Here is a 12,107-nt window from a genome sequence, read left to right as displayed (position 1 = left end):
TCCATCTAATAAAGGCAGATTGGCGATAGAAAAATAATCTATCTATAATCTTAGCCAGTCTATCAGTAAGAACCTTAGTAAAGATTTTGAAGGAGCAATTACGCGAACTAATAGGTCTAAAAAAAATCATGGATCTAGCATCATTCTCCTTAGGTATAAGGGTAATCATAGCAAAATTAAGTCTATATAAATCTAACTCATCTATATTCTGTGTGTCTCATAAATGCGGAATATTCATTCAGTGGGAGGCGACGTTCCCGTCGACAGCGAGGCGCCTGTGGTGACTTCGTCAATTTCAAGATCTAATCCGCCGGCTCAGTCTTCTGGAGGTGCTCAGAGGGGTAGGATTTGCGTGTGTGCGTTCATAGGGGTGAGTGTATGCACGTGTATATGAGCGCCTGCGTTTGTACTGTGTTTCTAAAAAAAAAAAAATGGATATTGGATCATACTTAATAATGTCCCAAAAAGATGGATAAAACATGAAAGAAAGGTCATCTAGGCCACGGGCTCCATCAGAATAAGAGCCAAAGACGACTGCCTTCTAGACTTCCTCCTCAGTAAATTTGTACCTAGCATGTCATTCTCCTCTGCTGTAGCTTTTTCATTTTTAGAGAAGAAATCATCTTTAAGACTAACCTCAGGTCTTTCTTAAATTAAACAAGTCTTTATAGTAATATGTTGCTACCTTAAGCATGTGTTTGTTGTCAGTGACAGGGCCATCATTAAAATTTAAACAATAGCAATCTCGCAAAAATATACTCCATCCATTACGTAACTTAAAAGAAAAAATGCGACAAGGATTATGGAACAGATGGGACTTGGGAGCATGTATGAAGGTGTTGTTTGCTCTGGTTCAAGCCATGGATAGTACTCGTTACGCAAGGTCTGTTCCCATTTTTTGTCGAAAAGGGATCATCGCCCCAGCCTCTGCTTCTAAAGGATGCACACAACTTTTCTTTATTAAATTATTCGCAAAGGTTTACAAAGAAGATACAAAGATCAACTCGAAGCCACCTTTCCAGCGACAACTCGCTATACCTACAAGAGAGATGAAGGGGGTGACCATGAATAGGGCCAGTACCTGATAATACACCAACACTCATCGTCTAAAACTGAATGCCTTTCCAAGCCGTCCATTGGCGGGTGAGAAACACAACCAGTCAAGCGGACCCTGAGCGCACGCCATTGCACACGTCATATAAATCGCTACCGCCATCTTCCTCGCACCCATTTTCAAGAGGGATCACCGCATTAACCTTGCCAGACCTACCATCGATGTCACCACAAGGTCTGTTCCCATGTGCTGATCTTGTGTCTAAAAATGGGTGAAAACAATCCGTGCAGATGATAGGGATTTGTAGATAGTTGGAGATACGGTTTTGTAGGCGCACGGGTGCTGATGACGTAGTTAGAAGATGCAGGTGAGCAGTCGAGGCTGATGACACGGAGCTCTTTGAAAGGCGAAGTGATGAACAGCAGAATTTCCATTGAATTTTCCCAGCGCACGGACGGAGCTGTAAAGATGGCATCTAATCCGCTTTTGAAGCCAGAGTGGGGCGCGCATATCGTGCGCGTGCTTATTCCATTCTTCAGCCTCACACCACGAACCACATTACCATTACCAACCGAAGAAAGTGCGAGAAACGCCAGAAAGCTCTGCCGACTTACACAATTAATTCAAGCTAGCAGCTCTAAAGCCTAAAACATGACATAGCACGGTTTTTCAATGTACAAGAAGCAGAACAAGCACAATGTGTGGACCATCAGAATCACCAATGTGATTATGAACACACAATGATCCTGGCACACTATGGATGGATGATCGATCGATCCTCTTTTATGCATGAGAGTTGATCGTGCATTGTGTTTTGGAGAGGTCGAATTCGACTGGAGGTGGTTAAGAATTAGAAGTAGGTAGTCTAGTGGCGCGGGTGGTGCAGCAGTCTTTGGCTGGCGATGTGTAGCCAGACGCGGCGGAAGGCGGCGACGACGGCGCGGTGGTGCTCGGCGGCGTTGAGCGCGAGGTAGCAGGCGAGCAGCTCCTGGAGGTCGTCGGAGGAGCGGATGTGGTTGGCCGCCACCATCTCCGCCATGCTCTCCGCCATCTCCCGCTCCGGGTCCGACGAGGTCTTCACCACCACCAGGCTCTCGTACAGCCACCGCCGCCCCCTCGTCGTCGTCGTCGAACCGACGTGCGCCGGCGCCGCCTCCACCGCCTTGTCCTTGTGCTTTCGGACATTATTGTTGTCGTCGTCGTGGCCGCGCCGCCGTCGCCTCCTGGTCCTGGTGCTGGCCGGCCTCACGTGGAAGCCCCGCGCCCTGCAGGTGGACGGCGTGGTGGCAGCCGAGGTGGTGGTGCTGCCGCTGCTCCCAGGGACGTCGCCCGCGGGCTCGTTCTTGGCGAGGGGTCTCGTGACGATGCGCCGGAGGTTGAGCTCGGGCGTGGCGGGGGGCGCGTCGATCCCGCCGAGCCTGCCGGCGCGGCGGTGGACCACGTCAACGCGGACGTCCAGGACAGTGCTGTCGTCGTCGCCGCCGCGCGGGGCAATGCACCGGAGGCCACCGTCCGGGCGCGCGGCGCGGTCCGCAGTCGGGAAGTAGTAGGATGGTCTGTTCGGGGAGTAGCCGGCGCAGGGTGCTGGTGCCGGACCTGCCGGTGACCGCGGCTCCGCTATCGGCCGTTGGCGCTGCTGGGTTCGCTGATCGTCCGTCGACGCCACCGTGGTGGTGACGACGGCGATCGGCTCGTCCGCGGCGGCGCCATGGATCGGACTCGGACTAGGACACGCGCCTGATGGCCTGCCCTTCCTCCTCTTCCTCCTGAGCTTGTGGAACCAGGAGGAGGCTGGCATGGCGTGGGCGGGAGGCAGAGACACTCTGTTCTGCTGCTGCAAAGACAGTGTGTGGGTGGTACGGGTGCGCAGCTGGTGATCACAATTGCAATGCCGAGCTTTAGCTCGTGGTGGTTGAGGGCGAGATATATATCGCGAAATGTGGCGACACGTCTGCTAAGATTTCTGATCTAATGATCGAGGGGCAAGATATCACATATCTAAGTTGTCAGAGCACGCGATGACTGAGAATTGTTTGGATCCAGCGTGAACTGGATACTGATACTGAAATTTAAGATACTGGTGTCATGGGTATGGGAAGCAGGAGGGTTGTACAGTACATGTCAAAGTTTTCGTCTACGGTCCATCATTTGTGTGCAAATGCAGAGGGGTCCGATGCTTACAAAAGTTTGGGCGTGGGGCAGGAGCTTGTCGCGCTTGTGCCCCATGGCCCCCGAAAAATTGAACTCCAGCATGTGGCGGTCGGTGGGTGCACGTTATTAACAAAGTCGAGCGTGCACTGTGACTGGCCATGGAAAACGGACGAGATCACAAGCCTTGATCAGAGACTCCGGCCGTCGGGCATACGTTCATCAGAAGCTCACGACCATTGACGGAGACGTCGCGTCTCGCCGGGCACCCATCGGCGGAGCTAGCATACGTGCGCACACAGTGATGTTTGGCATGGGTGACAGGTGCTCCCCCACGGTGGATTAGGCCGCGTGCGCGTATAGTCGATCGGCGACAAGAACGACGGGGATCATTGCAGGGGGATTGGCGCCGACCGTGTCTCGCAAGAGCGCGTGTCCCAAAACCACCATCTTCGGTAAAATTGCCGGATCGGTTCATTGGGGATCATCATCTTCGCGTGGACGCGTTTGTTTTTAGCAGTGCTTTAAGTTCTAAAACAAATGTCGGAAAATTTAAATTCAAATGGTAATTGAAAATTTATTTTATTTTACAATGTTTGTATGAAATTCATCTGAATTAACCTAATCTACTAAGGACCGTGGCGGCCGTCCTAGTAGCGATACTCGAAGTACCGGTCGTCGTCGACTTCGTTCTTCCCGTGCTCATTGGGCTCGGCGTTCATGGCACCACTGTCATCGTCGCGCATGAGGTCGAGGAGTGCCGGAGTCACGGATCGACGCCACGATCACATCCTCAATGTTCCCCTCACACGTCGTTCACCGAGTCCATCCACACCATGTAGTACCTCGGCCTATCATCGGGGCCATCAGCGTAGGTACGCGGCCATCGTCGATTCCCGCATCGACCTCCTCCTCCTCCGGCTCTGGGTTTGGGTGTCGCATGCTGAACGGGAGCCGATTGCCGCGACTCACTGATGAAGATGCCCCGCTACAGGTTGCGCCTACTCTCCGGCATGGCGAACTCCTTCACCTCGCTTCTGGGTGCGGAGTAGGGGGATGCATGCGGGCCGCATGAGATGGACGTAGTGAGCACACCGGCCTGGACGAGGAGGAGCGGAACGGCGTCTTCGTGGAATGAAACCTACTTGGTGGCGATGGCGGTGGTAACGTCTGCATCTCCAGCCGAGGGTGCGACCTGGCACAACCTAGAAGAGGTGGCACCTAACTGCGTTGTAGAGCGTGGGCGGCCTAATGAGGCCACCCATCAGCGCCAACTTTTCCTCCCGAAGCACGCGAAAGTAGTGGGCCCAGCAGACTTCGTTTCCCGTTGGCGACGCCCACTCCGCTTCCAACAATGTGTGACGGTGGTCGTGGATCTCCTGCCTCCACCGACCGCTCCCCGCCTTAGGCTACAACGGAATGCCCATGTCGTTAGTTGCCATCCTCCATCCACCACCGCATGGTTGGCGCACACCAGATGTCAACACCCGGATTTTTAAGTCCAGATGCCTATCATGCCATACATCGCAATCCCAGGAAGATTGTTGTTGCGAGACATAATAGTTGCTATCATAAGTCATCATTCATTACAAACCATAATCGTCTTACCAACTTAGATCACATGATCCAATATTACACAAATAGTTGATCTAATGATCAACGAACACATTACATAGCGGAAGCGTAATAGAAGTGGACTATCTAATCCACAGGACAACGCTTGACGTCAGAAGATTCCTAGTTGTTGTAGACGTACTGCTGGCCGTCCTCTTGATACTACTGCTTCTCTTTATAGTCTGGCCATTTGAATAGCCAGGGACACAGCCGTGAGTACTTTAAAGTACTCGCAAACTAATACTAATGTAAGTACTATCAATTGGATTGAATGGGGTGCTAAGCTCTAGTTTTATTTGCATAAAGCCAATTTTAGTTCGCAAACATTTCATAAAAGACTCTTCATATGCTAACTAACTCAAGTGGGAACATTAGTGTCATTCCCACAACTCAGTTGTGATTCAAGTCAAGTCACCATTCAACTTATCAACTCTTTTCAAGAAATATCTGACACCGGAAACAGTATGGCCTTTCCAACCGTCTGTAACCGTGGACACGACTATTCAAATAGGTTTACACTCTGTAGAGGTTGCACACTTGTGCCACAACATTTGATTACATCCGTCAGGGATAACCCTGAATCATCGTAACTCAGTACGCGGATCATCAACCATAACCTTTCACTTACATACCCTAGTATAGGCACCTCTCCCCATGAGCTTGGCCTCCCAGTGAAGACAAACTGTCAGCCTGGGAACTACACATGGCTTTGGCCGTACATTCACCTCCTTTCACATCACTTTCACTTTCAACGGAGGCAGCCTCGGCATAACCCCTATGATGCTTGTTCAGAGGGAACCCATACTAAGATGCATAAACTTCCAGTTAAGTGATACGTCTCCGACGTATCGATAATTTCTTATGTTCCATGCCACATTATTGATGATATCTACATGTTTTATGCATACTTTATGTCATATTTATGCATTTTCCGGCACTAACCTATTAACGAGATGCCGAAGAGCCGATTCTTTGTTTCTGCTGTTTTTGGTTTCAGAAATCCTAGTAAGAAAATATTCTCGGAATTGGACGAAATCAACGCCCAGGGGCCTATTTTCATACGAAGCTTCCAGAAGACCGAAGGAGTCATGAAGTGGGGCCACGAGGTGGCCAGACGCTAGGGCGGCGCGGCCTGGCCCTTGGCCGCGCCGGCCTAGTGTGTGGGCCCCCTGTCAGGCCCCCTGACCTATCTCCTCCGCCTACTTAAAGCCTTCGTCGCGAAACCCCCAGTACCGAGAGCCACGATACGGAAAACCTTCCAGAGACGCCGCCACCGCCAATCCCATCTCGGGGGATTCAGGAGATCGCCTCCGGCACCCTGCCGGAGAGGGGAATCATCTCCCGGAGGACTCTTCACCGCCATGGTCGCCTCCGGAGTGATGAGTGAGTAGTTCACCCCTGGACTATGGGTCCATAGCAGTAGCTAGATGGTCGTCTTCTCCTAATTATGCTTCATTGTCGGGTCTTGTGAGCTGCCTAACACGATCAAGATCATCTATCTGTAATGCTATATGTTGTGTTTGTTGGGATCCGATGAATAGAGAATACTATGCTATGTTGATTATCAATCTATTACCTATGTGTTGTTTATGATCTTGCATGCTCTCCGTTATTAGTAGAGGCTCTGGCCAAGTTTTTATTCTTAACTCCAAGAGGGAGTATTTATGCTCGATAGTGGGTTCATGCCTCCATTAAATGCAGGACGGTGAGAAAGTTCTAAGGTTGTGGATGTGCTGTTGCCACTAGGGATAAAACATCGATGCTATGTCCGGGGATGTAGTTATTGATTACATTACGCACCATACTTAATGCAATTGTCTGTTGTTTGCAACTTAATACTGGAAGGGGTTCGGATGATAACCTGAAGGTGGACTTTTTAGGCATAGATGCATGCTGGATAGCGGTCTATGTACTTTGTCGTAATGCCCAATTAAATCTCACAATATTCATCATATCATGTATGTGCATGGTCATGCCCTCTTTATTTGTCAATTGCCCAACTGTAATTTGTTCACCCAACATGCTATTTATCTTATGGGAGAGACACCTCTAGTGAACTGTGGACCCCGGTCCATTCTTTTAATCGAATACAATCTACTGCAATACTTGTTCTACTGTTTTCTGCAAACAATCATCATCCACACTATACATCTAATCCTTTGTTACAACAAGCCGGTGAGATTGACAACCTCACTGTTTCGTTGGGGCAAAGTACTTTGGTTGTCTTTGTGCGAGTTCCACGTTGGCGCCGGAATCCCTGGTGTTGCGCCGCACTACATCTCGCCGCCATCAACCTTCAACGTGCTTCTTGGCTCCTACTGGTTCAATAAACCTTGGTTTCTTACTGAGGGAAAACTTGCCGCTGTACGCATCACACCTTCCTCTTGGGGTTCCCAACGGATGCGTACTGTACGCGTATCAAGCTCTTTTTCTGGCGCCGTTGCCGGGGAGATCAAGACACGCTGCAAGGGGAGTCTCCACATCCAATCTCTTTACTTTGTTTTTGTCTTGCTTTATTTTATTTACTACTTTGTTTGCTGCACTAAATCAAAATACAAAAAAATTAGTTACTTGCATTTTACTTAGTTACTTGCATTTTACTTTTGTTACCATGTCTAGTTCCGCACCTGTTACTTCCTCACCTGAGGAATTAGTCTTCACTTTTAAACAAGGGGATGAGGAGAGTTTTAAATATGCTTGGTCAATTTTTGATTCTTATCGTAAAGCTGAACCTCAAATAACTCTAAGTTTGCTCCTTAGTAACTTTTATTTTGGGCTTATGATTCGCTATAGATATGCCTTGGATGCTGTAGTGGGAGGAGATTTCCTTCATTGCAATGGGGATCAAGCTTTTAATGCCATAAAGAAATTGGTTGCATCACATGATTCAACTAATAACTTTGATTCAGCTCTTATTAGCATTTATAATAGATTAAACACTCTTGAGACAAGTGCATCTCGCTTGCACGAAAATTATAGCTATGTTCGTAACCGTCTTGATCAAGTTTTAGTGAACTCTGAACCTTCATTATGGGATCCTACTATTAAAGTTGTTATCGGTGATCAAACTCTTCATGCCAATTGTGATATTATGTCTGAATTTTGCCTTATGCCTAAAAGTATTTATGAATCTTTGACACTTTGGGGACTCGTTGAAGGGGGAGAAGGAATAACTCTTATTGATAACTCTGTTATAATTCCTAAGGGAATAGCCGCGGGTGTGCATACAACCATTCTTGGAAGAACAATATCCGTTGATTATCTTGTTATTGAATGTGTAGGAACAGGACAAATCACACTCAGAAGATCCCTGCTGAAACTATTGGGAGCAGTCATAGATGTGGGAGAAGGCACCCTAAAATTCACCTCTACACCGGGGGGTAGACATGTATTCCCTAAATCAAAGAGTAAGAAAAAGAACAAGAAAGGTAAGTGTAAAGCCCAAGGTAATGTTGATGCACCATCTTTTGATGATACTTGATACACACTTTCTGCGCCTAGCTGAAAAGGCGTTAAAGAAAAGCACTTATGGGAGACAACCCATGTTTTTTTACTTCTGCACCTTTATTTTATATTTGAGTCTTGGAAGTTATTACTACTGTAGCAACCTCTCCTTATCTTAGTTTTGTGCATTGTTGTGCCAAGTAAAGTCGTTGATAGTAAGGTTCATACTAGATTTGGATTACTGCGCAGAAACAGATTTCTTTGCTGTCACGAATCTGGGCCTAATTCTCTCTCGGTAACTCAGAAAATTATGCCAATTTACGTGAGTGATCCTCAAATATGTGCGCAACTTTCATTAAATTTGAGCATTTTCATTTGAGCAAGTCTGGTGCCTCTTAGAAATTCGTCTTTACGAACTGTTCTGTTTTGACAGATTCTGCCTTTTATTTCGCATTGCCTGTTTTGCTATGCTTGATGGATTTTTCTATTCCATTAACTTTCAGTAGCTTTGTGCAATGTCCAGAAGTGTTAAGAATGATTATGTCACCTCTGAACATGTGAATTTTAATTGTGCACTAACCCTCTAATGAGTTGTTTTGTGTTTGGTGTGGAGGAAATTTTCAAGGATCAAGAGAGGGAGATGATACAATATGATCAAGGAGAGTGAAAGCTCTAAGCTTGGGGATGCCCCGGTGGTTCACCCCTGCATATTTCAAGAAGACTCAAGCGTCTAAGCTTGGGGATGCCCAAGGCATCCCCTTCTTCATCGACAACATTATCAGGTTCCTCTAGTGAAACTATATTTTTATTCCATCACATCTTATGTACTTTGCTTGGAGCGTCTGTTTGTTTTTGTTTTTGTTTTTGTTTTGTTTGAATAAAATGGATCCTAGCATTCATTGTGTGGGAGAGAGACACGCTCCGCTGTTGCATATGGACAAATATGTCCTTAGGCTTTACTCATAATATTCATGGCGAAGGTTGAATCTTCTTCGTTAAATTGTTATATGGTTGGAAACGGGAAATGCTACATGTAGTAATTGGTAAAATGTCTTGGATAATGTGATACTTGGCAATTGTTGTGCTCATGTTTAAGCTCTTGCATCATATACTTTGCACCTATTAATGAAGAAATACATAGAGCTTGCTAAAATTTGGTTTGCATAATTGATCTCTCTAAGGTCTAGATAATTTCTAGTAAAGAGTTTGAACAACAAGAAAGACGGTGTAGAGTCTTATAATGTTTACAATATGTCTTTTATGTGAGTTTTGCTGCACCGGTTCATCCTTGTGTTTGTTTCAAACAACCTTGCTAGCCTAAACCTTGTATCGAGACGGAATACTTCTCATGCATCCAAAATCCTTGAGCCAACCACTATGCCATTTGTGTCCATCATACCTACCTACTACATGGTATTTCTCCGCCATTCCAAAGTAAATTGCTTGAGTGCTACCTTTAAATTTCTATCCTCTACCTTTGCAATATATAGCTCATGGGACAAATAGCCTAAAAACTATTGTGGTATTGAATATGTACTTATGCACTTTATCTCTTATTAAGTTGCTTGTTGTGCGATAACCATGTTCCTGGGGACGCCATCAACTACTCTTTGTTGAATATCATGTGAGTTTCTATGCATGTCCGTCTTGTCTGTAGTAAGGGAGATTTACCACTTGAATGGTTTGAGCATGCATACTGTTAGAGAAGAACATTGGGCCGCTAACTAAAGCCATGATCCATGGTGAAAGTTTCAGTTTTGGACAAATATCCTCAATCTCATATGAGAAAATTAATAATTGTTGAATGCTTAAGCATTAAAGAGGAGTCCATTATCTGTTGTCTATGTTGTCCCGGTATGGATGTCTAAGTTGAGAATAATCAAAAGCGAGAAATCCAATGCGAGCTTTCTCCTTAGACCTTTGTACAGGTGGCATAGAGGTACCCCTTTGTGACACTTGGTTAAAACATATGTATTGCGATGATAATCCAGGTAATCCGAGCTAATTAGGACAAGGTGCGGGCACTATTAGTATACTATGCATGAGGCTTGCAACTTGTAGGATATAATTTACATAACACATATGCTTTATTACTACCGTTGACAAAATTGTTTCTTGTTTTCAAAATCAAAGCTCTAGCACAAATATAGCAATCAATGCTTCCCTCTGCGAAGGGCCTTTCTTTTACTTTTTATGTTGAGTCAGTTCACCTATTTCTCTCCATCTCAAGAAGCAAACACTTGTGTGAACTGTGCATTGATTCAAACATACTTGCATATTGCACTTGTTATATTAGTTTACATTGACAATATCCATGAGATATACATGTTATAAGTTGAAAGCAACCGCTGAAACTTAATCTTCCTTTGTGTTGCTTCAATGCCTTTACTTTGAATTATTGCTTTATGAGTTAACTCTTATGCAAGACTTATTGATGCTTGTCTTGAAGTACTATTCATGAAAAATCTTTGCTTTATGATTCATTTGTTTACTCATGTCATTTACCATTGTTTTCATCGCTGCATTCATTACATGTGCTTACAATAGTATGATCAAGATTATGATGGCATGTCACTCCAGAAATTATCTTTGTTATCGTTTACCTGCTCGGGACGAGCAGGAACTAAGCTTGGGGATGCTGATACGTCTCCGACGTATCGATAATTTCTTGTGTTCCATGCCACATTATTGATGATATCTACATGTTTTATGCATACTTTATGTCATATTTATGCATTTTCCGGCACTAACCTATTAACGAGATGCCGAAGAGCCGATTCTTTGTTTTCTACTGTTTTTGGTTTCAGAAATCCTAGTAAGGAAATATTCTCGGAATTGGACGAAATCAACGCCCAGGGGCCTATTTTCACACGAAGCTTCCAGAAGACCGAAGGAGTCACGAAGTGGGGCCACGAGGTGGCCAGACGCTAGGGCGGCGCGGCCTGGCCCTTGGCCGCGCCGGCCTAGTGTGTGGGCCCCCTGTCAGGCCCCCTGACCTATCTCCTCCGCCTACTTAAAGCCTTCATCGCGAAACCCCCAGTACCGAGAGCCACGATACGGAAAACCTTCCAGAGACGCCGCCGCCGCCAATCCCATCTCGGGGGATTCAGGAGATCGCCTCCGGCACCCTGCCGGAGAGGGGAATCATCTCCCGGAGGACTCTTCACCGCCATGGTCGCCTCCGGAGTGATGAGTGAGTAGTTCACCCCTAGACTATGGGTCCATAGCAGTAGCTAGATGGTCGTCTTCTCCTAATTATGCTTCATTGTCGGGTCTTGTGAGCTGCCTAACATGATCAAGATCATCTATCTGTAATGCTATATGTTGTGTTTGTTGGGATCCGATGAATAGAGAATACTATGTTATGTTGATTATCAATCTATTACCTATGTGTTGTTTATGATCTTGCATGCTCTCCATTATTAGTAGAGGCTCTGGCCAAGTTTTTACTCTTAACTCCAAGAGGGAGTATTTATGCTCGATAGTGGGTTCATGCCTCCATTAAATCTGGGACGATGTGAGAAAGTTCTAAGGTTGTGGATGTCTTTGTTGCCACTAGGGATAAAACATCGATGCTATGTCCGAGGATGTAGTTGTTGATTACATTACGCACCATACTTAATGCAATTGTCTGTTGTTTGCAACTTAATACTGGAAGGGGTTCGGATGATAACCTGAAGGTGGACTTTTTAGGCATAGATGCATGCTGGATAGCGGTCTATGTACTTTGTCGTAATGCCCAATTAAATCTCACAATATTCATCATATCATGTATGTGCATGGTCATGCCCTCTTTATTTGTCAATTGCCCAACTGTAATTTGTTCACCCAACATGCTATTTATCTT

The 12,107-nt window shown here is 45.9% G+C and overlaps 1 protein-coding gene across 1 annotated transcript; it reads right to left on the bottom strand.

Annotated features, from left to right (window-relative positions):
* Positions 1–1,466: 1,466 nt before the first annotated feature.
* Positions 1,467–2,984, bottom strand: LOC127294894 (uncharacterized). Its single transcript, XM_051324803.2, has one exon. The coding sequence runs from the start codon at positions 2,850–2,852 to the stop codon at positions 1,920–1,922; it is 933 nt and encodes a 310-aa protein (XP_051180763.1). The 5' UTR covers positions 2,853–2,984; the 3' UTR covers positions 1,467–1,919.
* Between the last annotated feature and the right edge of the window lie 9,123 nt (positions 2,985–12,107).

This window comes from Lolium perenne, chromosome 4, assembly GCF_019359855.2.
Source record: "Lolium perenne isolate Kyuss_39 chromosome 4, Kyuss_2.0, whole genome shotgun sequence".
NCBI lineage: Eukaryota > Viridiplantae > Streptophyta > Magnoliopsida > Poales > Poaceae > Lolium > Lolium perenne.
This window is presented reverse-complemented; position numbering and strand designations above follow the sequence as displayed.

Coding starts and splice junctions, on each gene's coding strand:
- LOC127294894 (XM_051324803.2), bottom strand. CDS start 2,852: ATGCCAGCCTCCTCCTGGTTCCACAAGCTCAGGAGGAAGAGGAGGAAG.